Source organism: Psittacula echo (assembly GCF_963264785.1).
Source record: "Psittacula echo genome assembly, chromosome: 2".
NCBI lineage: Eukaryota > Metazoa > Chordata > Aves > Psittaciformes > Psittacidae > Psittacula > Psittacula echo.
Window position 1 is genome coordinate 159,909,732 of NC_137737.1, and position 20,698 is coordinate 159,930,429.

Sequence of the window (20,698 nt, forward strand, 5' to 3'; positions counted from 1 at the left end):
TTACAGAGCTTGAGGGTTATTCAGAGCTCATCTGCAGCCCCCTGGGTCTTGTCTCATGTCTGGATGATAGGACACTAGGAAAGAGATGCTTAGTTCATGTTCGTGGTTGCATTTTGGAAGCATTTTCTGAGTAGCTTAGGAAATAAAACTCAACACATGGTGTTAGAGACTAAAACTTTTATTTCAAGTGCAATCCCAAGCTCCGAAAGTGCCATTTCTAACCCTAAACTGGTGCTGGTTTTCTGGTGAGACCCTGTCCTTCTCTCTCAGCAGGGCTGTGACCCCTTTGCCCAGACCCAGCGCAGCAAACTGCAGCATCGCCGGGCACGGATTAACCAGCAAATCAACAAGGAGATGAGAATGCGAGCAGGGGCAGAAAACCTCTTCAGGTGAGTGCTGGTCCCCAGAGCATCCCTCTGGCCCAGCAGGGATTTGCCAAGAGGTGGAAATCGGTTATGTAGTGGTGGTGGAATACCTAATTTCAGCATTAGCTGCCTCCCTTGATGTGTAGGATGTGACTGATGCTGAAGCTGTGGCTGCCCCATCCCTGACAGTGTTCAAGGCCAGGTTGGACGGAGCTTGGAGCAACCTGGTGTAGTGGAAGGTGTCCCTGCCTGTGGCAGGGGGCTGGAACAGGGTGAGCTTTAAGGTCCCTTCCAACCCAAATCATTCTATGATGCTGGCTCTTCCATGGCTATGGTGGGGTTTCTTCAGTATTCCTCAGGCCTTGCAGCATTCATCCTGGATATATCTGCTTGACTCAATGCTAATGCTATGAATTTTAATGAAAATGTATAGTTTTAATGTCCTGCAAGACTGGTACAAAGCAGGGTGTGAGCAGACGGAATAATGGGAATAAAAGTTTAACTGGGATTGAGCTTGGACTGCAGAGCTCCTGGCTGATAACCCCAGGGAGTGAGTCACATCCAGCTTGATTTCCAGAAAACCCCATCCCAGTGCTTCCAGCAGAGCAGAACCTGAAAATTCAGGGATGTGTTTACATATGGAGGCAGTCTTCACCTTCAACAGGCTCTTCACCCTGTCAGAAGATGCATTTATGGGATGGTGCAGCAGTTGGCACCTTTACGTGGCTTTCAGATTGCAGCTAATCCATCACAAGGAGAGCCTGTGCATTACTGCATTCCGCCGTATAATGTTCATGATACAAAGACATGAATTTTGCTGCTATTTTACCTTATTTTAACCCACAGGTGACCTTTCTTGTAGCTCTTCTGTATATCTCATGTTTCTATAAGGATATTGGAGTACATGCAGGATGATTATGTCTTTAAATATAAGAAAATATCGTAAGGCTGCCCTGTAGAAGCCTTTTCGGGCATGTTTTGCCAGCTTGATGCTTTCTCCAATGAAATAACTATTCTACGTGACTATACATGACTGTTCAATATATATGACTATATATTGAATGATTTAACATCAGTGGCCAGAATTGAAGGGAATATTGAATTCCGTATTGAACCTGGAACAAGGGAATAATAGCTCTTCCACCAAACCATAGGAAGAAGTGGTGCTTTACTGGTGGCTGACACTACTGGTGCTTCCCAGGGGAGGTGAGGATTCAATCCCTCCACCCTGCTGCTTCAAGCATGCTGCTATGCCTCATCTAATTAAACTAAGGCCATGAAATCCCATCATGTGCCTCTTCATGTGCCTCTTTTTCATTATTAAAAGCAAATAATACATAGAGGCAAATGTGCTGGCTCAGCAGAAACGTGCCTGGCTCCGTTTTGGGTGCAAACAGTGGGAATCATCACTACATGCAGGGGAGTGAACAAGAATGTGATGCAAAACACATCTTAATTACTCAGCCAGGGCAATGCAGTGATGGAGCTGCTCTCCTTTTGCTGGATCAGCACTTTGAATGTCCTTTGGGAGCAGCCACTTTTCCCTCCCTCCCACATGTCCACTTTGCAGCTGAGTGATAATGGGGGTTTCTGGGTGATGTGATGCTCAGAGCTTAGAAAACAGGGGAAATCAAGGGGGAAGAATCAAACTTGGGCCTGAAATTAAAGGCTGAGGTGAGGGATATTATATTGTAAGGTTTATTGCTTAAAATCTATAGACTTGGAGCCTTGGGCAACATAGTCTGGTGTCAGGCATCCCTGCCCATGGCAGGGGTTGGAACTGGATGATTTTAAGGTCCTTTCCAACCCAAACCATTCTATGGAATGCTGAAGGACGTTTAAATAGAAGTGGCCATGGAGATATTTGGACCTGCTGTGATTTTGCTTGGTTTAGAATAAAACAAATGCATTGATCTCAGGAAAATCCCAGGAGGGGATGGAGGATGGAGTCGGGGAGGAGACACTAAAGGACTAGCATCTTAAAACCAGCTTAATACCAAGTCAAAGGCACCATGTTCTGCAAAAGCTGGGGGAAAGCAGAGCTCATGTTTTTCCTGGAGCCTGGTTTAGCACTAGCAGCCAGAGCCCATTTGAGCTGAGGCCTGCAGCTGTTAGCTCTGGCTAATCTCTCCCCACTTTCCTTTGGAGCAGATAAGGAAGGTGTAATCAGCCTGGGAGCAGGCAGCTGAAATCAGTCCTTGCTGTTTACATCTCCTGATGTGCACAAGTGGGGAAGGGAGGGCAGGGTTCAGCTCTGCTAATGGGCGAGTACAGCAAGCCTCTTCTTATAGAGAAGGGGGTTTTGCACCCAAAATTGAGTTTTTCTGCTCAAACCTGACATAAATCACTTTTATTTGATGTGGATGAGCAGCTTGAGTGCTCATAGCCAAAGCTGGAGCTGCACTGGGGTGGTAACATAGATGGGCAAGGGAAAGGTTGCTGTAGGACAGAAAGAGCAGGTGCTCCCCCTGTGCTGGGCACTGGTGAGGCTGCACCTCGAATCCTGAGTTCAGTTCTGGGCCCCTCACTACAAGAGAGACATTGAGGTGCTGGAGTGGGGCCAGAGAAGAGCACCGGAGCTGGTGCAGGGCCTGGAGCTCAAGTGTGATGGGGAAGGGCTGAGGGACCTGGGGGGTTCAGTGTGGAGAAGAGAAGGCTCAGGGGGGACCTGATCACTCCCTACAAGTGCCTGAGAGGAGGATGGAGCCAGGAGGGGCTGGGCTCTGCTCCCAAGGAACAAGGGATGGGACAAGAGGAACCGGCCTCAAGCTGCACCAGGGCACGTTTGAATGGAGCTGAGGAACAATTCCTGCCCCAAAGGGTGCTCAGGCATTGGAACAGGCTGCCCAGGGCAGGGCTGCAGTCACCGTGCCTGCAAGTGTTCATACACCACCATGGACACGAGGCCCTCAGTGCCATGGTTTAGTGGTGGCCTTGGCAGTGCTGGGGAACGGTTGGACTTGATGATCTTAAAGGTCTTTTCCAACCTGGTTGATTCCATGATTCATCTTAGCAGGGTGCAACACTGTAAGGAGTTTTGCCTGGCCTCAGAAATTCTTTATGCTGAGGTGCTGAGGCACTGGCACAGTTTGCCCAGAGAAGCTGTGGCTGCCCCATCCCTGGCAGTGTTCAGGACCAGGTTGGATGGGACTTGGAGCAACCTGCTCTAGTGGAAGGTGTTCCCTGCTCATGGCAGGGGATTTGGGACTTGATGAGCTTTAAGCTTGCTTCCAGCCCTAAACCATTCTATGATCATATGCAGAGCAAGGGGTTCTTCAGGAAGGTTTGGATGGATGCACTTGGTATTGCATCATTGGATAACTTAATCTCTATTTATCAGTGCAACCAAACATTGACAAATAGAATCACAGAATAGTTAGGGTTGGAAAGAACCTTAACATCATCCAGTTCCAACCCCTCTGCCATGGGCAGGGACACCCCACACTAAACCATGTTGCCCAAGGCTTCATCCAACCTGGCCTTGAACACTGCGAGGGATGGAGCATTCACAACTTCCTTGGGCAACCCATTCCAGTGCCTCACCACCCTCACAGTAAAGAACTTCCTCCTTATATCCAATCTAAACTTCCCCTGTTTCAGTTTTAACCCGTTACCCCTTGTCCTATCACTACTGTCCCTAATGAAGAGTCCCTCCCCAACATTCTTATCGGCCCCCTTCAGACAGTGGAAGGCTGCTCTAAGGTCTCCACTCAGCCTTCTTTCTCCAGGCTGAACAACCCCAGTGTTCTCAGCCTATCTTCATATGGGAGGTGCTCCAGCCCCTGATCATCCTCATGGCCTCCTCAGGACTTGTTCCAACAGTTCCATGTCCTTTTTATGTTGAGGACACCAGAACTGCACACAGTGCTCCAAGTGAGGTCTCCCAAGAGCAGAGTAGAGGGGCAGGATCACCTCCTTCGACCTGCTGGTCACGCTCCTCTTGATGCAGCCCAGGATACGGTTGCTTTCTGGGCTGCGACCGCACACTGCAGCCGGCTCATGTTCATTTTCCCATCAACCAACACCCCCAAGTCCTTCTCTGCAGGGCTGCTCTGAATCTCTTCTCTGCCCAACCTGTAGCCGTGCCTGGGATTGCTCTGACCCAGGTGTAGGACCTTGCACTTGGCATGGTTAAACTTTATCAGGTTGGCACCAGCCCACCTCACAAGCGTGTCGAGGTCCCTCTGGATGGCATCCCTTCCCTCCAGCGTATCAACTGAACCACACAGCTTGGTGTCATCGGCAAACTTGCTGAGGGCGCACTCAATCCCCCTGTCCATGTCACCGACAAAGATGTTGAACAAGACCGGTCCCAACACCGATCCCTGAGGGATACCACTCGTTACCGGTCTCCAGCCGGACATGGAGCCATTGACCACAACACTTTGCGTGCGGCCATCCAGCCAGTTCTTTATCCACCGAGTGGTCCACCCATCAAATTGATGTCTCTCCAATTTAGAGACAAGGATGTCGTGTGAGACAGTGTCAAAGGCTTTGCACAAGTCCAAGTAGATGACATCAACTGCTCTGCCCCTGTCCATCAGTTTCGTAGCCCCATCATAGAAGGCCACCAAATTGGTCAGGCAGGATTTCCCCTTAGTGAAGCCATGCTGGCTGTCACCAACCAAATAGAGGCAAATAGAGGCACTGATGAAATGGAGAAGGTTTGATCCATGTTGTGTTATCTTACAGGGCCACCAGTAACCACAAGGTCAAAGAGACAGTTGCCCTGGAGCTGAGCTATGTGAACTCCAACCTGCAGCTGCTGAAGGAGGAGCTGGAGGAGCTGAACAGCAGCATGGATGTGTACCAGAATGACAGGTACAGAGCCTGTAGTGTGGAAAGAGCAACTTTTTCAGCTGGCATTGTATTATTACTGCTAGTAGTAGTTGTTTTTTGCTTTTCCTGGGAGCAGGTCAGCATCTTTCTTGTACCTATTGCTCTGCCTCCTTGCTCTGCACAGGGTTTGGCCCTCTGGTAAGGACCACAAAGTGGTGGCTGAAGGATAAGGGAGGGCTTGGGCATGATCTGGAAACAGTTTTTTATCCTAGGAACATTGGTGTTTCATTTATAGAGCTGTAAGGAGATCCAGTTCAACCTCTTTTGCTAGTAGATACTTAGATGTTTGGGGATGTATGGTGCATAGAATCATAGAATGGTTTGAGTTGGAAAGGACTTTAAGATCATCCAGTTCCAACCCCCTGCCATGGGCAACGACACCTCACACTAGACCGCATCACCCAGGGCTCTGTCCAACCTGTCTTTGAACGCTGCCAGGGATAGGACACACCGGTGTCCCAAAGCAGGAGGAATAGGTTATAAACAACCATCTCTACTTGCATCATCCCCTTTCGTGAGCATCCCACCAGAGCAAGAGATTTTTCCACCCTGTGAAATAGGGTTTTTAGCAGAAGAAATTCCAAGTGAGGCACTGGAATGGGTTGCCCAAGGAAGTTGCGAATGGTGAAACACTGGCACAGGTTGCCAAGAGAGGCTGTAGATGCCCCATTCCTGGAGACATTCAGGGTGAGCTTGAGCAGGGCTCTAAGCAACCTGATCTAGTTGAAGTTGTCCCTGCTCGTTGCAGGGGGTTAGACTAGATGACTTTCAAAGGTCCCTTCCAACCCAAACCATTCTGTGGTTCTATGACTTTCTGTCTGTCCACATGCTTTTCCCAATGCTTGGTCCTCCTCAGGGGAGGATGGTTGTGGTACTGGGAACAGAAAGAGGTGCAAAGACCAGGAGAGCATCAGCGACTCTGTCCTGCAGGTTGCTGCAATGACATTAAGTGTGGGACCAGGATGATCTTGGTGCAGAGCAGTGTTAGGTTCATGGGGTCTCCTATGGGAAATAAAGCCAAGTGAGCCCCATACCTCCACCACCCTTGGGTGTTTGTAGTCAGAGGGTCTGCAGCCTCTGAATGGAATCCTGGAGGTTGATCCTTCTTCTGCACTAGAAGTAGGGATGCAACATCTCCTGTGTTGCATGCATCCTCCCAGAGTTCTTCCTTATCAGGGCTCAGCTTTTCCAACTTTCCTCTGGCTTGCCCTGGTTTAAATAGAAAACAGCAACAGTAGCAACCCCAAACCCCTGCCCAGGCCAAACAAATACCCCTTTGTTTGCTGCAGGCATTGGATTTGAGCAGAAATCTTGGTAGGAACAAACAATAATGGCTTTTCTGCTCTAATTATAGCTCTTGAAGCTGTTTATTCAGTAGGAAGAGATGAGAATGTGGGTGCAGCCTCCCTGCCCTGCTCCCCTGGTTTCTGCAGCTTTCTTTGCCTCTTTTCCTCCCTGGATTAATGAGTGATGTGCTCACAAGTTAGCAGCAGTTTCTGGAGGGAAGAAGAAAGAATTGTGCAAATCTGGGTTGGGAAGGGTTTGATCCTGCCTGACCCAGCTCCCATCTCGCCTTGTGCCAAACTTCCTTGTCTCTTTAAATTAGGCCAAGTGGCAGTAACATGGCTCAGTGACAGGGTTGGGGGCATCCCCAAGGGATAAATGGGTTTGAGGGAAAGCATTTGTGGAGCCGATTTGAGCTGCAGGTGCCACGTTCTCTATCTCTGTGTACAGAATTGGATGATGGGTCCAGCTTGTAGTGATAAGACAAGGGGTGATGGGTTCCAACTGAAACAGGGGAAGTTCAGGTTAGATATAAGGAAGAAGTTCTTTACTGTGAGGGTGGTGATGCACTGGAGCAGGCTGCCCAAAGCAGTAGTAAGTGCTCCATTCCTGGCAGTGTTCAAGGCCAGGTTGGATGGGGCTTGGAGCAACCAGGTCTAGTGTGAAGCATCCCTGCCTATGGCAAGGGGTTGGAACTGGATGATCTTAAGGTCCTTTCTAACGCAAACCATTCTATGATTCTTTGCAGGGCTGTGAATTGCATGCTGCAGGCTCTGCTCTTTACACACACCATTTCTTTACCTGTTGGCAGGCTCTGCTCTTTATACACACCATTTCTTTACCTGTTGGCAGCAGAGAATCAAAATAGCTGCTAAATCCCCCATCAGGGGGAAGATGGTCCTTCCTGGCTATGTGGTTCTGCAGCTGTTCTTCCTCAGTGCTGCACAACTGCCCTGTTTTCATGCTGAAATACAAACCACTCCCCAGCTGGTTGTTTCCAAAGTCATCATCATCTTCAGGGCTTTATAATATCAAATGAGCTCTGTGATAAGAGCTATTAATAGACACCTTCTTTTAATAGAGGTAGAACATGTCAATATCAGGCACAGTGTGCAGCCTGAGCAAGGCTTTATCAGCACCAGAGCCCAGATTAGCACGTAGGAGTGGGTGAGTCCATGACCTGTGCCTGGTTCCCAAGGTATTAAAGCAGCTTCATTGCTGGAGCTGATTTTGTGGCTGTTACCTTTGTTAGGGAGTGAAAAGAAGAAGCTGGAGGAATAAGGGTGATAGTTTCAGGTTCTGTTCTTTCTTGTGCTGCCATTTCCATTGGGAAGAGCATCCTTCTGCTGTGCAGAATTGAGTCCTCTTCTAGTTTTAGCACAAACCCAGGACAAAGAGCTGCTTTATTTTAGTCCCTGACACAAAAGGTCTCTCTAAGGCTTTTAAACCAACCACCAAATATGTTGCTGACTTCTTCCAGTGAGTCCATCAGCGTCCCCATGATCCCTTTGGGCCTGAAGGAGACGAAGGAACTGGATTTGCTGGCACCACTGAAGGTGAGCATCAGGGTTTCACACTCTTGATGTGATGGAAGGAAATGACTGTGCACTTTGGGGGATATTTCAGTACATGGGGATGGTTGGGTGCTGTAGAGGAGATGCTGCAGCAGCTCCAAAACAGTTTCTGTCTTGGAAGAGCTGCAAAACTCCAAGTTTATGTGGAGGAGCTGGACTTAAAACATGGGAAAGTGGGAGGTGAGGGTCTAGAGATGTTGAACACCAAGAGCCAAGCAGGGAGGAGATGGTTTTCACTTGTGGGAAGAGCTGGCAAGTTGCTTATACAGAATAGCCCAAAGTCAGCCTTTAAATCATGCAAATCTGTTTTAAAGGCTGACTCAGGATTTTCTCTTCTCTTGTTTCCCCATGCAGGATTTCATCAGTGAACACTATGGAGAGGAGGGCATCTTGTTTGAGAAAGAAATCAAAGAGTTCATGGAGCTGAGGCAGGTTGGTATCTCTTCAGTTACAAAGTCTTCCTTTGACTTGTCCAGAAACACTTGTTGAAGGTGCCACATTTTGCTCCAGGAGTCCTCTCATCCTCTCTCCAAGCTGCATCCTTATCCTTGTGTCTTAGGGTGCAGGATTCCCACACTAAGCACCAGTAATCATTTGTGACTATTAGTTCACCCCAGTAAAGCCAAACAGCTGCTCTCTTCCCAGTTAGTATCTGGAGAAGGGGAAATGTAGAGCAACCCAGTAAAGGTGGATTTGCTCCTCTGCTATATAACAGCCTTCATTAGTAATTTCATGTTTTACCTTTGATTCAAGAGTCTGTAAATAGACTGGATCAAGCCCTTATGAATGGGCCTGATCCTGCTTTTCAGCCTGTGGTAGAGGAGCCCTGCAAAGCCAGAAGATGGGAAAAGGCCCGTGGTTAACATTAGTTGTTAGGAGAGCTCTGACCCTCCTCCCCATGCCAGGTCAAAAGCTCAAGGGCTTTTATTAAAAGCATAAATCCTATTTCTTCCATGGCGTTTATTTCATGAGACTTTGTATGACTTTCTCTTAAAAACAATAATAATCACAGCCTGGTTTAGGTGAGCTTCACCTCCAGCACAGCTCCAAGGCTGCTGGCTCCAGGTTTGGGCACCCCATCACCAAACTGGTACCTCCCCAAACTTTCTTACAGCTGAATCTGTGTCATGGGGCTGCCTCCCACTGCTGCACAGCATCTTCACTGCATTTCCCCCTGTGCTGGGCACTGGTGAGGCTGCACCTCGAATCCTGTGTTCAGTTCTGGGCCCCTCACTACAAGAGAGACATTGAGGTGCTGGAGCGGGGCCAGAGAAGGGCAACGGAGCTGGTGCAAGGCCTGAAGCACAGTGTGATGGGGAAGGGCTGAGGGACCTGAGGGGTTCAGTGTGGAGGAAAGAAGGCTCAGGGGGGACCTGATCGCTCCCTACAAGTGCCTGATGGGAGGATGGAGCCAGGAGGGGGCTGGGCTCTGCTCCCAAGGAACAAGGGATGGGACAAGAGGAAACAGCCTCAAGCTGCACCAGGGGAGGTTTAGATGGAGCTGAGGAACCAATTCCTTCTCCAAAAGGTGTTCAGGCATTGGAACAGGCTGCCCAGGGCAGGGCTGCAGTCACCGTGCCTGCAAGTGTTCATACACCACCATGGAGACGAGGCCCTCAGTGCCATGGGGTAGTGGTAGCCTTGGCAGTGCTGGGCAATGGTTGGACTTGATGATCTTAAAGGTTTTCCCACCTGGTTGATTCTGTTGATCTAATCCTATTGATCTGACCCATTTGATCTAGTAACTCAGGTTATTATGGCTGACCAGCATGTGCAGTTCCATAAATCCATCATTTCCCCTCCCATTTTTCTCCCTTCCCTTCCCACCCTCATGTCTCCTCTCCCATCGTTGCAGGCGATGCGCACCCCAAGTCGCAATGAAGCTGGGCTCGAGCTCTTGATGGAGTATTACAACCAGCTCTACTTCTTCGACAGCCGTTTCTTCCCTCCCACCAAAAGCCTGGGTGTCTATTTCCACTGGTTGGTGCAGTTTTCCCCATCCCCCTTGGGGAACTGCGAGTGGGGAGGGAGCTGGGATCAAGCCTCCATGGTGGGATTGCTGCCTCTGCAGCAAAGCCAGGGCTGGTGGACAAGAGGAGGTGGGTTTGCTGTTGCCATGGGTGAGTTGATTAGGGGATGCAGGGGAAAGAATGCACCCTGTGGGGACGAGCTGTGATGGGAACAGTGGCTTTGGGCCCATGAAGAACACTGAAAACCTTCCAGCCTCCTTCTCCATGTGTAGTAATGGGCATCCAACTCTTCCCTTCCCCAGGTACGACTCCCTGACTGGGGTCCCATCCCACCAGCGAGCACTGGCCTTTGAGAAGGGCAGTGTGCTCTTCAACATTGGAGCTCTGCACACCCAGATTGGAGCACGGCAGGACCGTGCCTCCCTGCCAGGGCTCAACCAGGCCATTGATGCCTTCCAGAAGGCAGCAGGTATGTGGGTTCCCCCCTTCCCTGGCTCTCTGAAAGCAGCATTTCCCTGGGCTGGGAGTATTCCATACATGTGCAAAGAGGGATGGGGACGGCATCTCCAAGGGACCACAAATCAAGTACGAGTTGGTACCATGCTGCTTCTGTGGGTGGTGAAGAGAAGCTGGGATTACCCAAGAGCCACTCAATGTGGCTGCCCCACAGCAGTAGGGATGTTCCAGCTGGGAACAGGAGACATGCTGATCTGTCTGCAAGCAGCTCGGAATAAAAGAGACCCAACAACTGTGGTTACCCAGAGCTTCGGAGAAGGAAGGTTGTGGCACAAGGATGGTTTAGATAGCAAGGGAGGGACACCCCATCTTTTTACCCACTGGTTATAGTGAGATGTTTGTTGGTTGCTGGCTCTTCTCCTCCTGTGCTGCTGGTGGGGAAACCTCCGTGGTCCAATAGTCTGACCCTTCTGCTTAAAAACCCTGTGGCTACCAGGAGCTTCTCCTTTGTGCAGGTGCCTTTAACTACTTGAAGGAGAACTTCTCCAACGCTCCCAGCCTGGATATGAGCGCTGCCTCTCTGAACATGCTGGTGAGGCTGATGGTCGCGCAGGTCCAGGAGTGTGTCTTTGAGAAGATGACACTGCTGCGTGCCCAGCACGACTTCCTCACACAGCTCCAGCTCGCCCAGGAGGCGGCAAGGGTAAACACCATGGGGAGGAGAGGACTTGGTGGGGATGTTACCACTGGAGAGGTTCCTTCTGTGGCTCGCTGTCTCTGTCTCTTGATGGATGTCCTACATCTCAGCCCATGTTGTCCCTTGACACTCCACAGGTAGAAGATGTCTACTCGCTGGTTCATCAGACAATGACCCAGGCCCACGTGAAGGATTATGTTCCCTTCTCTTGGACCACCATGGTCCATGTCAAATCAGAGCATTTCAAAGCCCTCTCTCACTACTTCGCTGCCATTGCCCTCTGTGACTGCCCTGGTGAGTGTTACATCTCAGAGGCAGCTGCCTGCTCAGCCAAGTGCTGGCTCCAGGTGATAGCCTCTTATTTAGGAGGAGGGGTTGCAAATAAAGAGGTGGAGACATGCACAGGGTACATGGATACAAAACCTAAAGGTTTTGGGATGCTCTGAGCTGTTGATCTTGCTTATTGACTCAGGGATTCATACATAAGGCAGATTTCCCCCATACTTCTGGTTTGCACAATGCTTGCTAAGTCTTCCTAAGAAGGTGAGTAAAAGAGGTGCTGTAGGGATGTCATTTGCTGTCCCCTTTGGGACTGGGTGGGTAAATAGGGGGTCAGCTACCCGCTGACCATGCGTGTGCCCACGTTCTCAGCTGGGTATCCTCTGGGGCACCCATTACTTGTGCCAGGACAGCTGAGGGCTTCAGAAATGAAAATAAACCCAGAAGAACCTTGAATTTAAAGGCTGGTTTATCTGGGAATCTCATGGTGGTGAGTACTGGCAGCGGGGTACACATGGCTGTGATGGAGCCAGGCTGATGTATCTTCATGGAGCCAGCTGGGGCATGGATGTAGGATCCAACCCATGATCTCCATTGCACCATCACCAGCACCCTTACAAGCAATTCTGGGTCAGGCAAAGGATCTGGGGGCAAGCAGGTGATGCACACTGTGACCTGTGGAGCTGACCCATCAGTTGGTGAGGTGGCTGAGGACAGGCTGGAGGGTTCTTGGGGAATGGCTGCCAAAGCAGAGCTGTGCCAGTCATGGTGAAAGCTGCCAGTGATGGTGATTGCTGCCAGACTTTCCCTGCATCCTCCCCCATACCAGAGCCTGCCCAAATCTTGCTGCAGGGCTTGTGCCATGTGGGTGTTGCAGAAGCAGGATTGAGCTGCTGGGGCAGAGTTGGCAGACAGTGAGGTGCAGCTTAAAGGCAGAAATGGCAGAGAATGGTGATGGAGCTGGGTTTGATATGGGGTTACAAGGGACAGGACAAACCTCTCCCCTAACATTTGGAGGCTTCTGGTAACCTTAATGCTGAGGGAAACACAAATCTGATGGAGATGCAGAATTTGAGTGTCTGGAGATTGCTTATTGCTGCATCCAGAACAATGATGTTGAGATCTCAGCTGCTTCCTCACTGCCTTTCCCCGACCCCCTTGTTCAGAATAACAGATCTTTAGCTCCCATAACCTGCTGGCAAGAAACTCCTTAAACTGCAGTTTAATGCCCCAGGGATGCTGCAGAGGAAGAACCAGTTCCCAGCCTTTGTGTTCTTCCATTTGGACCAGCAAATCCATAAAGGGGCTTGGGAGCCTTGTGATTGCACTTTGTGCCCAGGGAAGGAGGCTGCCATCCAACCCTGAGCTCCCTGTGAGCCAAAGGGGATTAGGAACAGCTTTGTCTGGAAATAAGGGTGTAAAAAGGGCACATACAGAGCCCAACGTGGTGCTCAGAGCTCTGAATCCATCTCAGTTTCTCCACCGAAGGACCTCTTCAGTTGCACTGCAAGCTTTGTGCTCATGCAGGAGTCCCAGGCACAGCAAGGAGGGCTCAGCTCCCAGATTACGCTTGGCTCTACCCTGCTGTTGTGCTTTAGTTGTTGCTTCCGTGTCACTAGCCTCCAGATGAGGAAAACCCAGGGCTCTTTATTTCCAATCCTATTTCCAGATTAGAGCAAAGAAGGGAAGGAGGCAAATGAACCAGATACTTTTTCTATGCCTTGAATGTGATAATTCTTCCCTCTCCCCATCGGTGATGTTGTGGCTGTTACAGGCTGTGGTTGGGTGAGAGGAAGCTGCTGCTGAAGTTTGAGGCCATGTGAACATGGATGTAGCTTCATTGTCCTCCTGTTCCCACTGTCTCAGAGGTCTGGGTGGTCAAGCAGTGCCCTGACCTCTCTAAACTCATCCCCTCCCATCTGCTTCACACAGCAGCATCTGATGCTGAACTGCCAGAGCAGGAGAAGGCTTTTATCCAGTTCCATGTCACCATGCCAGAGGGACCATCGCTCCGTGTCCTGCTGCAGGACCCTGAGGAGAGGAGGAAGCTGGGTAAGCACATTGATGGGGGCAAAGCCCTCAGTGCTTGCAATGAAACCTTAATGCATGAGCAGTGATCCCCACAGTAACCCTATTCACAGATGCATGGTCTTCACGAAGGTGTGTGATGAGCTGTTGTGGGGGGTTCTCCATGCAAATACATCATTCTGGGGCTTTCTTTGGGAAGAGCCTTTCCTGGGAAGGCAGGAAAGCATCATGGATCTCTATTAGGGTGCTGAGGACTAACTCACATTGCTTGCATCAACTTTTCCAGCCAAGTTTAACATTAAAACCTCATGCACCAAGATGTTCTAAGCAAGGTAACATCACCCAACGCAGTATGGAGAAATCCACAGGGACACAGAGATCCTGGAAGCTCCTTGCTGCTGACTTGGCTGGATCACAAGAAGACACAGCAGATGCCAGGGGGTGGCTTTTTTAGCTGCATCAAAAGGTTTGGGAAACAAAAACTTCCTCCTATGTGGATTTTCAGCTTGAGGGACAAAACCTGAGGGTTGCTTATTCAGCTCAAGTCATGGTTTGGCAGCTCCTCCCCAAGGAGGCTGCAAGGAGAGCAAAGCTCAGCACCCTGGTTTTGGGGTGTCATCTCCTGTTTGCCTTCCCCGTGAGCTGCCTCCTGGTGCTCTTTCCACTCATTGCACATGTGTGAAAGGAGACAGGTCCCACCAGGAAGGAGTTTGTCACAACTCCAACCCCAGCAAAGTTCTCCTGGCTGCTTGGCCAGATTGACTGCTGGGGATCGGAGGTGAAGGACATACAATGAGAGACTCCTTATACCCCGAAACCAGAGTGTTAACACTGAGAGGTAACACCACCCCAACACCCTCGGCTGCTGTCATCTGGTGTCTAGAATCATAGAAGGGTTTGGGTTGGAAAGGACATTAAGATCACCCAGTTCCAACCCCCTGCCATGGGCAGGGACACCTCACACTAGACCATGTCGCCCAAGCTCCTGTGTCCCGCCTGGCTTTGAACACTGCCAGGGATGGGGCAGCCACAGCTTCTCTGGGCAAAATGGGCCAGCGCCTCAGCACCCTCACAGTAAAGAATTTCTTCCTTATCTCCAACCTGAACTTCCCCTGTTTCAGTCTGAACCCATCACCCCTTGTCCTATCACTACAATCCCTGATGAAGAGTCCCTCTCCAGCATCCTTGTAGCCCCTTTAGACACTGGATGCTGCTCTGAGGCCTCCACGCAGCTTCTCTTCTCCAGGCTGAACAGCCCCAATGTTCTCAGCCTGTCTTCATATATGATGTACATTAGCCCAGCTTCAAGCTCTGCCTGTGCTCTTGTTGAGCCCATTCCCCACATCTGCTGGTGAAAAACGAACATGCAGGCACCAGCCTCAGCTCTGGGTTTGGTTTATAGTAAAGGAAGAAGCTTGTGGCATTAAAATCATCTCTCTAGAAGGATATTTCCTTCCCTCTTCCCTTGTCTCCTGGTCTTATAACATTATGTTTTCTCAAACATAATATATTCCCCCATCTTACATAGCATGGAGCCATGGACTTCCATGCCCAACCTCTATTCCCTGTAATCTCTTGGAAATCACAGGATAGTCATTAGATAGTCATTAAAACCGAGTTGCTTTCTTGCTGACAGTAGATGCTTTGATAAAATAGGATTGATGGATATGATACAGTTTTAGGGGGAATCTTCCTCTCTGTGTTCTATTCAGCCCCAAAATACTTCCTGGAATGCGACTTATGGAGGAAAGTGAAGGTCTTGAGGCCACTGCCCTTGGTCCACATAAACCTAGAGCAAACCCCATCATCTCCATGGATTGTGTTGCCACCGTGTGTCCTAAACCGGGAAACGCAACAGGCACCCGGGTTTCTATGATACGAGAGCGTAGACAGAGCTTTTTTGGTAGTTTAGCTTATATAGCTGTTTTCCTGGCTGCTCCGTTTCCATGAGGATAGAAAACGCATTGAAGGCAACTTAAGAGGAGCAAAGCAAGAGCAGATGCCGAAAAGGATGGCAAGCAGGACCTGCGGGGCAAGAAGAAAGCTTTCCTTAGCCTAGAGAAGAGGGAGACATGTTGCATCTTCCCTAAGCTGTCATCAGGAGGACAAAGCTTGATTGTCCTTCGTGTATTTGCCCTCCCGTGGGATGCAAGGTGCTGCAGAGAAGTTAATTTGCAGAGGAGATTGAGGTTAAAGCATTAAGAAGGACTTTGGGGGCGGCACAACGTGGTGGCAGCTCCTTTGCTGCTTGCTTTTTGGGAACATCTGCCAGCTCCGGCGCTGGGGGAGTGAAGTAGGTCACCCTTCAAGGTCCCTTCCCAGCCCTACATCGGGGGCTTGAGCTGACGGCTGGGACCTACTCCATTTAGCAGCACGTTGAATGCCTGGCAGGCTGCAAACGTGACTGGGCTGTCCCTGAGTCACGTCGGGGTGGCACAGCCCTGGGAGCTGCTGTCATCCGTAGGCAGCCGAGAGGGAACAGCTCTGCTCCGCTTGGGCTCAGATCTCTCTGCTCCTTTGCAGGCAAAGCGCATCTGAAGAAAGCCATCATGAAGCACGAGGAAGCCATGAGGATTCACGGCTTGTGTAAGATCCTGAGGAAGATGGATATCCTGCAGGAGGTCCTCTCCTTTGCCCACAAGCGTTCGTTGAGCAAATACTCCGAAATCGACCATGAGGAGGACTTCTTTGAAACTGGAGATGCTCCAGATATTCACCGTAAGTGGAGCTGAGGTTGCATGGGGTGGGCAAACTCCCATGGCGAGTTTGTGGCATGTTGCTGGGGACCAGAGCTCCCTGTCATCACAGGTAGGAGCAGGGGCTCCGGGTTGCATGTCTGGCAGCTGCCTGAGCACGTCGCAGCTCTTATGGGTTGTAAAATCCCTCTTCAGAGAGCACAATGTAGAGGCAGAAGCTGCCACAACTGCCTGACCACAGTGTATGTGCTTTCCTCTCCCTTCTGCCAGCCAAAACGCACCAGAAACCAGAGATCAAATCCCCCAACTTCTCCCAGGTGAAGGTGACCGACCTCTTCCACAGGCTGGTATGTACAGCTATGGGATGGAGGGTGCTCCATGGGAGCAGACATCTCCTCCTCCCCTGCATGTTCTGCTTGCCTGGTTTCCTTCCTCTCCTTTCCTTCTGCCTCTTCTCCCTCTCTGGTGCAGCCATTGCACCCATGGGCAGCTTTCCAAGGAGGAGAAGAAGGCAGGGGCATGTGCAAGAGGAGGGTTAGGGTGCTTGGGTCTGTCTTTGTAAGACCTAAATGGGTCACAAAGCTCCACCAGTGCACAGTGGAGCAGCACAGGCATTTAAGGGTGGGTTTTACCTGAGAAAGGACCAAAGGGCCCCTTTAGAGGAAGCTTTTTGGGGGCAGAATGGTGCCAGCTGAAAGGCAGTAGGAATATCCCACTGGACCTTTATATCCCTCCCCTCTTTAGGTTTACAGGGTCCTGGGGAGCAGGGCTGAGCTTTGCAGCTGCTATGGGACCTGGTTGTGCTGTCCATGTGCCCCATGCACCCCAGGGGCTGTGCAGCACCCCAGGGAAAGGTTGGTTGAACAGCCTCAAGACAGGCAGGTATATCCTGCTCCTGTGGGAATAAAAAAGTTGGGAAAAGACAGGAAGATAGGATGGATTTGGGGGCTTGAACACTACCTCACACCCTGCTACTGGACCACCCTAGTTAGGCTGCATCCCCCAGAGCCAGGCAGCAGGGAAAATCCTCACCGCACATCATCCTTCCTTGGGTACTGTTGTTTGTTCCTAAACAGGGGAGTTAAGGAGCCAGGGAATTAAGCTCTTCCCATCAGAGCTTTCTGTTGTCTTTGCTCCAGGATTATAGTGTCTAGATAGATACCAGCTCACTGCTGTGCCTTGCAGGAGTGGGGCAGTGCAGGGAGAGATGTCAGACCTTATCTCTGGGCAGAAACCTCTTAAGGTCCTTCCCAACCTGCACAAAGCTACTGCTGCTCGTAAAACCAACATCTGACATGGGCTTTTAAGCACCTCTAGCTTTATAGTGCGTAAATCCACCTTTTGGCTGTGCAGGAAGAGTAAAACTCCAGCCTGGCTCCAAGTCACATCCTTAAAGAAAAGCAAAAGATGTGCTTTCTTGCTCTGCCTCCTTGCCATCAGTGGGTGTTTTGCAAGGTTGCATGTCTGCAGAGTGTTGTTCCTGCACCAAAATATTCTTTCCATCTTTCCACCTCATCCCAGGGGCCCCTTTCGGTTTTCTCAGCCAAAAACAAGTGGTACCCAGTGCGGAGAGTCCATCTGATGAGAGGAGAGAACGGGTTTGGATTCACACTCCGAGGAGACTCCCCTGTCCTCATTGCTGGGGTTATCCCAGGGGGCTGTGCTTCTGTGAGTACCCCAGGATCTTCTTGTCTCCATGGGGATGCTGGAATTGAGATGTCAGAGGATGCCTTGAGGGGTATTGGGGTGGTTTTAGGTCTTCACACTCAGTTGACAACTGCATTGGTGTGCTGAGGTGGAGACTCATCCCTGTCAGATCTCAGCCTGGGGCTTGCAGGTGGGTGTCAGGAAATAATTGAGTTGTTTTTAATTCCTTAGGAGACAGCTAAGGGAGAAAAACACAAAGATTAGCTCAGTTTGTAACTGCTGGCAGCTTCTCTTTGGCAAGCACCCAGCTCCTTTCTCCCCCATTTTGGGACGTGATGGTGGATGGAACAAGATGGCAAGTCTGAAACACGAGTTGTCACAGTGAAAACTTATTTCTGGGCTTTCTGATGTATCAGGGGACTCTTTGTGTTCCAGCAGAAGCTTTCAAGAGCAGGCTAGTGGGATGTGCAAAAGGTCTCCCTGTTCCCTCAGCACTATTCAGCATCAAGCCTGCCATCCAAAGCCCAGCATCTCTGTAACAACATGCTCTTGGCAGCAGGATTTCCCTCTTCGGGAGACTAAAATCTTTTCAAAGACCATATGTGGTCCATATCTTGTCTCATGGGCTTTATTGCACTTAGCTGGGATGGGATTGGACTCCAGATAGACACCAAAATGTGGTTGTCCTGCGTGGATAAGCTTCTAAACCTCCACTGCAGCTGGCCTTACATGTGCTGCCTGAGTTGCTCCTTGCTCTGATGCTGTCCCCACAGCCTTGAGCTGCCACGTTAAGAGCCTTGTTGATGCTTTGATGGATGAAGGGTGTGCAGAACCTTGCTGAACCTGCTGTTTTCTGAAGGATCAAGGCTTGCAGGCAATATTTTATATATATATATGTTATTTTTCCTGTAGACCTGCAGCATTTAACCTTTACGAGAGTCAGAGCTGGATGCTTTTTTTGCAAGGCTGGATGTTGAGTGTGGTCATCTCCAGCAGCAGCAAAAGAGGTGCTTAGTCTCTAGAGCATCCCACATGCTGCAGAGCAGATGTAAAAGCTTTAGGATGATGAAGGCATTGTCTGTTTTATGCTGTAAGTGGAGGGTGGACCCCAGCCCTCCCTGTGGCCCATATCTCTGTAGGATTGGCAGCCATGGAATGAGGTGGACATCAAGCAGACCTCATGCAGTGACATCCATGAACTCAAACATGTGCATCTTCTCTCTTTCCCTGCAGGAAGCTGGGTTGAAAGAAGGAGACTACATCATCTCAGTGAATGGCAAGGACTGCAAGTGGTCCAAGCATGCTGAGGTGGTGCAGCTGCTGAAGAGCACTGGGGAGGAGGGAGTGGAGATCGGTGTGATAACCCTGCAGGGCTCAGAGGGACCGAAAGCTGTAAGTCATATCCCAAGCCTTAGGTGGGAAACACAAGAGGTTCCCCAGGCTCCTGCTGGAAGCGCAGGGCTGAGGCCAGGCGTCTTGTCTGCAGCTCATGTGCTGCCCTGTCTTCTTATCCCTCTCTGCTTCCCAAACAGGCAGACAAGAAGACAGCAGCAATGTCCTCGAGCAGTGGGGTGCTGAAGAGCAACAAGGAGAATAGCCGGAAGAGCCTGATGAACAGCAAGAGCGCCAGCACGCTGCTGGTGTGGAGCAAGAAGAGCAAGCGGAGCAAGAAGAGCACCTACGGCATCCCCTTCACCACAGTGGGAGACAACGAGGTCATGTACTGAAGCAGCTACAGGGTTAGTTTGTGTCCCACCACTGCAGGGCTGGCTGCCCGTGAACCCTTGCAAGCACTGGTGGCCTCCAGGCTGTGCTGGTGTCGGTGCTGCGAGGAACCCCCCTGTCCCAGGGATGTGCCGCGGGTCGGATCCTCTCCAAAGAGGCGAGTGATGCACAGCACCAGCTCCTCCATCTCCCAGCTCCTGTGTTAAACCATCCTCAGCCTAAACCATATGGGGAAACACTGATTTATCCTTGAGTTTTAACTTTCATTTTGCTCTTGGGGGGGCCTGGGGGAAGCTGTGCTTCAATATAAAGCAGGGACTGGTTTGTGTCTTCTGCTCAGTGCGAGGAGCGGCCAAACCAAGCCCCAGCCATTAAAGCAAAAGCTGTAACCTTCTTTAGCATCTCCTAGGCTTTCTCTGCAAGGAGGTGGCACCACTGCTCACCAGGAGCTGCTGGCAGAGCTGAATCCAGTTCCAGCTTCAACTCCCCTTTTTCAGGAGAGAGGATAGCGTGGGACTTGTGATCCCACTGTGGGGTCCAGCACAGGCAGCACCGGGCTGCGCATCTCTGCCGTGGTACCAGTTAGGGGATGCCCCAGTGAAATGAGTTGAAATTAGAATGGTTTTGACCATATTTTTAATGCTTTTTGTTTGTATTTTATTAATAACCACCCAGGTTGGCACAGCAAATGCAGCCCAGCTGCTTCTTTGGAAGAAAAGGGAAAGACTTAAGGTGCATTTGTCTCGCTTCTTTTAATCAGTAGACGTGGATTGCCCTAAATATGTGAGTAGATTAATAGCTAAGAGCCTTGCTGGGGTTTTTTTGCTTGGTATGAGATTAAAATTCCAAGAAGATAGCTCCTCCAGATTATTAAACTACTAAATTTGTGCTAGTATTGGATCTTGCACACGTTGCTAATACCCTAACACTATGCTGTCAGCATTCATACCGGAGCTGGGCTGATGGATACATGCATCTTGGTAATTGTACTGGAAACGCTGGGAGACTCCGAATACGCTCTTAGATATATAGGCACCATTTTCTCCATCCCATTTCTGCCTCGTGCATTATTTTTCTGAAGGCTAAAGAGCTGTCTGCTCTTCAGTGCTTGGATGATCTTGGTAGGTATAAAATACCC

The 20,698-nt window shown here is 50.2% G+C and overlaps 1 protein-coding gene across 1 annotated transcript in view; it reads left to right on the top strand.

The window, feature by feature from the left end:
• The window catches only part of RHPN1 (rhophilin Rho GTPase binding protein 1), a gene marked incomplete at both ends in the record, with an annotated part of 29,640 nt that extends 10,078 nt beyond the window's left edge, over positions 1-19,562 (top strand). Inside the window, 14 exons of the mRNA XM_080611054.1 lie at positions 271-389; positions 5,058-5,186; positions 7,969-8,044; positions 8,417-8,494; positions 9,918-10,042; positions 10,335-10,501; positions 11,004-11,191; positions 11,323-11,479; positions 13,397-13,516; positions 16,016-16,210; positions 16,459-16,535; positions 17,710-17,856; positions 19,069-19,227; positions 19,368-19,562. Coding sequence (XP_080467180.1) covers positions 271-389; positions 5,058-5,186; positions 7,969-8,044; positions 8,417-8,494; positions 9,918-10,042; positions 10,335-10,501; positions 11,004-11,191; positions 11,323-11,479; positions 13,397-13,516; positions 16,016-16,210; positions 16,459-16,535; positions 17,710-17,856; positions 19,069-19,227; positions 19,368-19,562 — 1,932 coding nt within the window. The remainder of the gene's footprint in view (positions 1-270; positions 390-5,057; positions 5,187-7,968; positions 8,045-8,416; positions 8,495-9,917; positions 10,043-10,334; positions 10,502-11,003; positions 11,192-11,322; positions 11,480-13,396; positions 13,517-16,015; positions 16,211-16,458; positions 16,536-17,709; positions 17,857-19,068; positions 19,228-19,367) is intronic.
• Between the last annotated feature and the right edge of the window lie 1,136 nt (positions 19,563-20,698).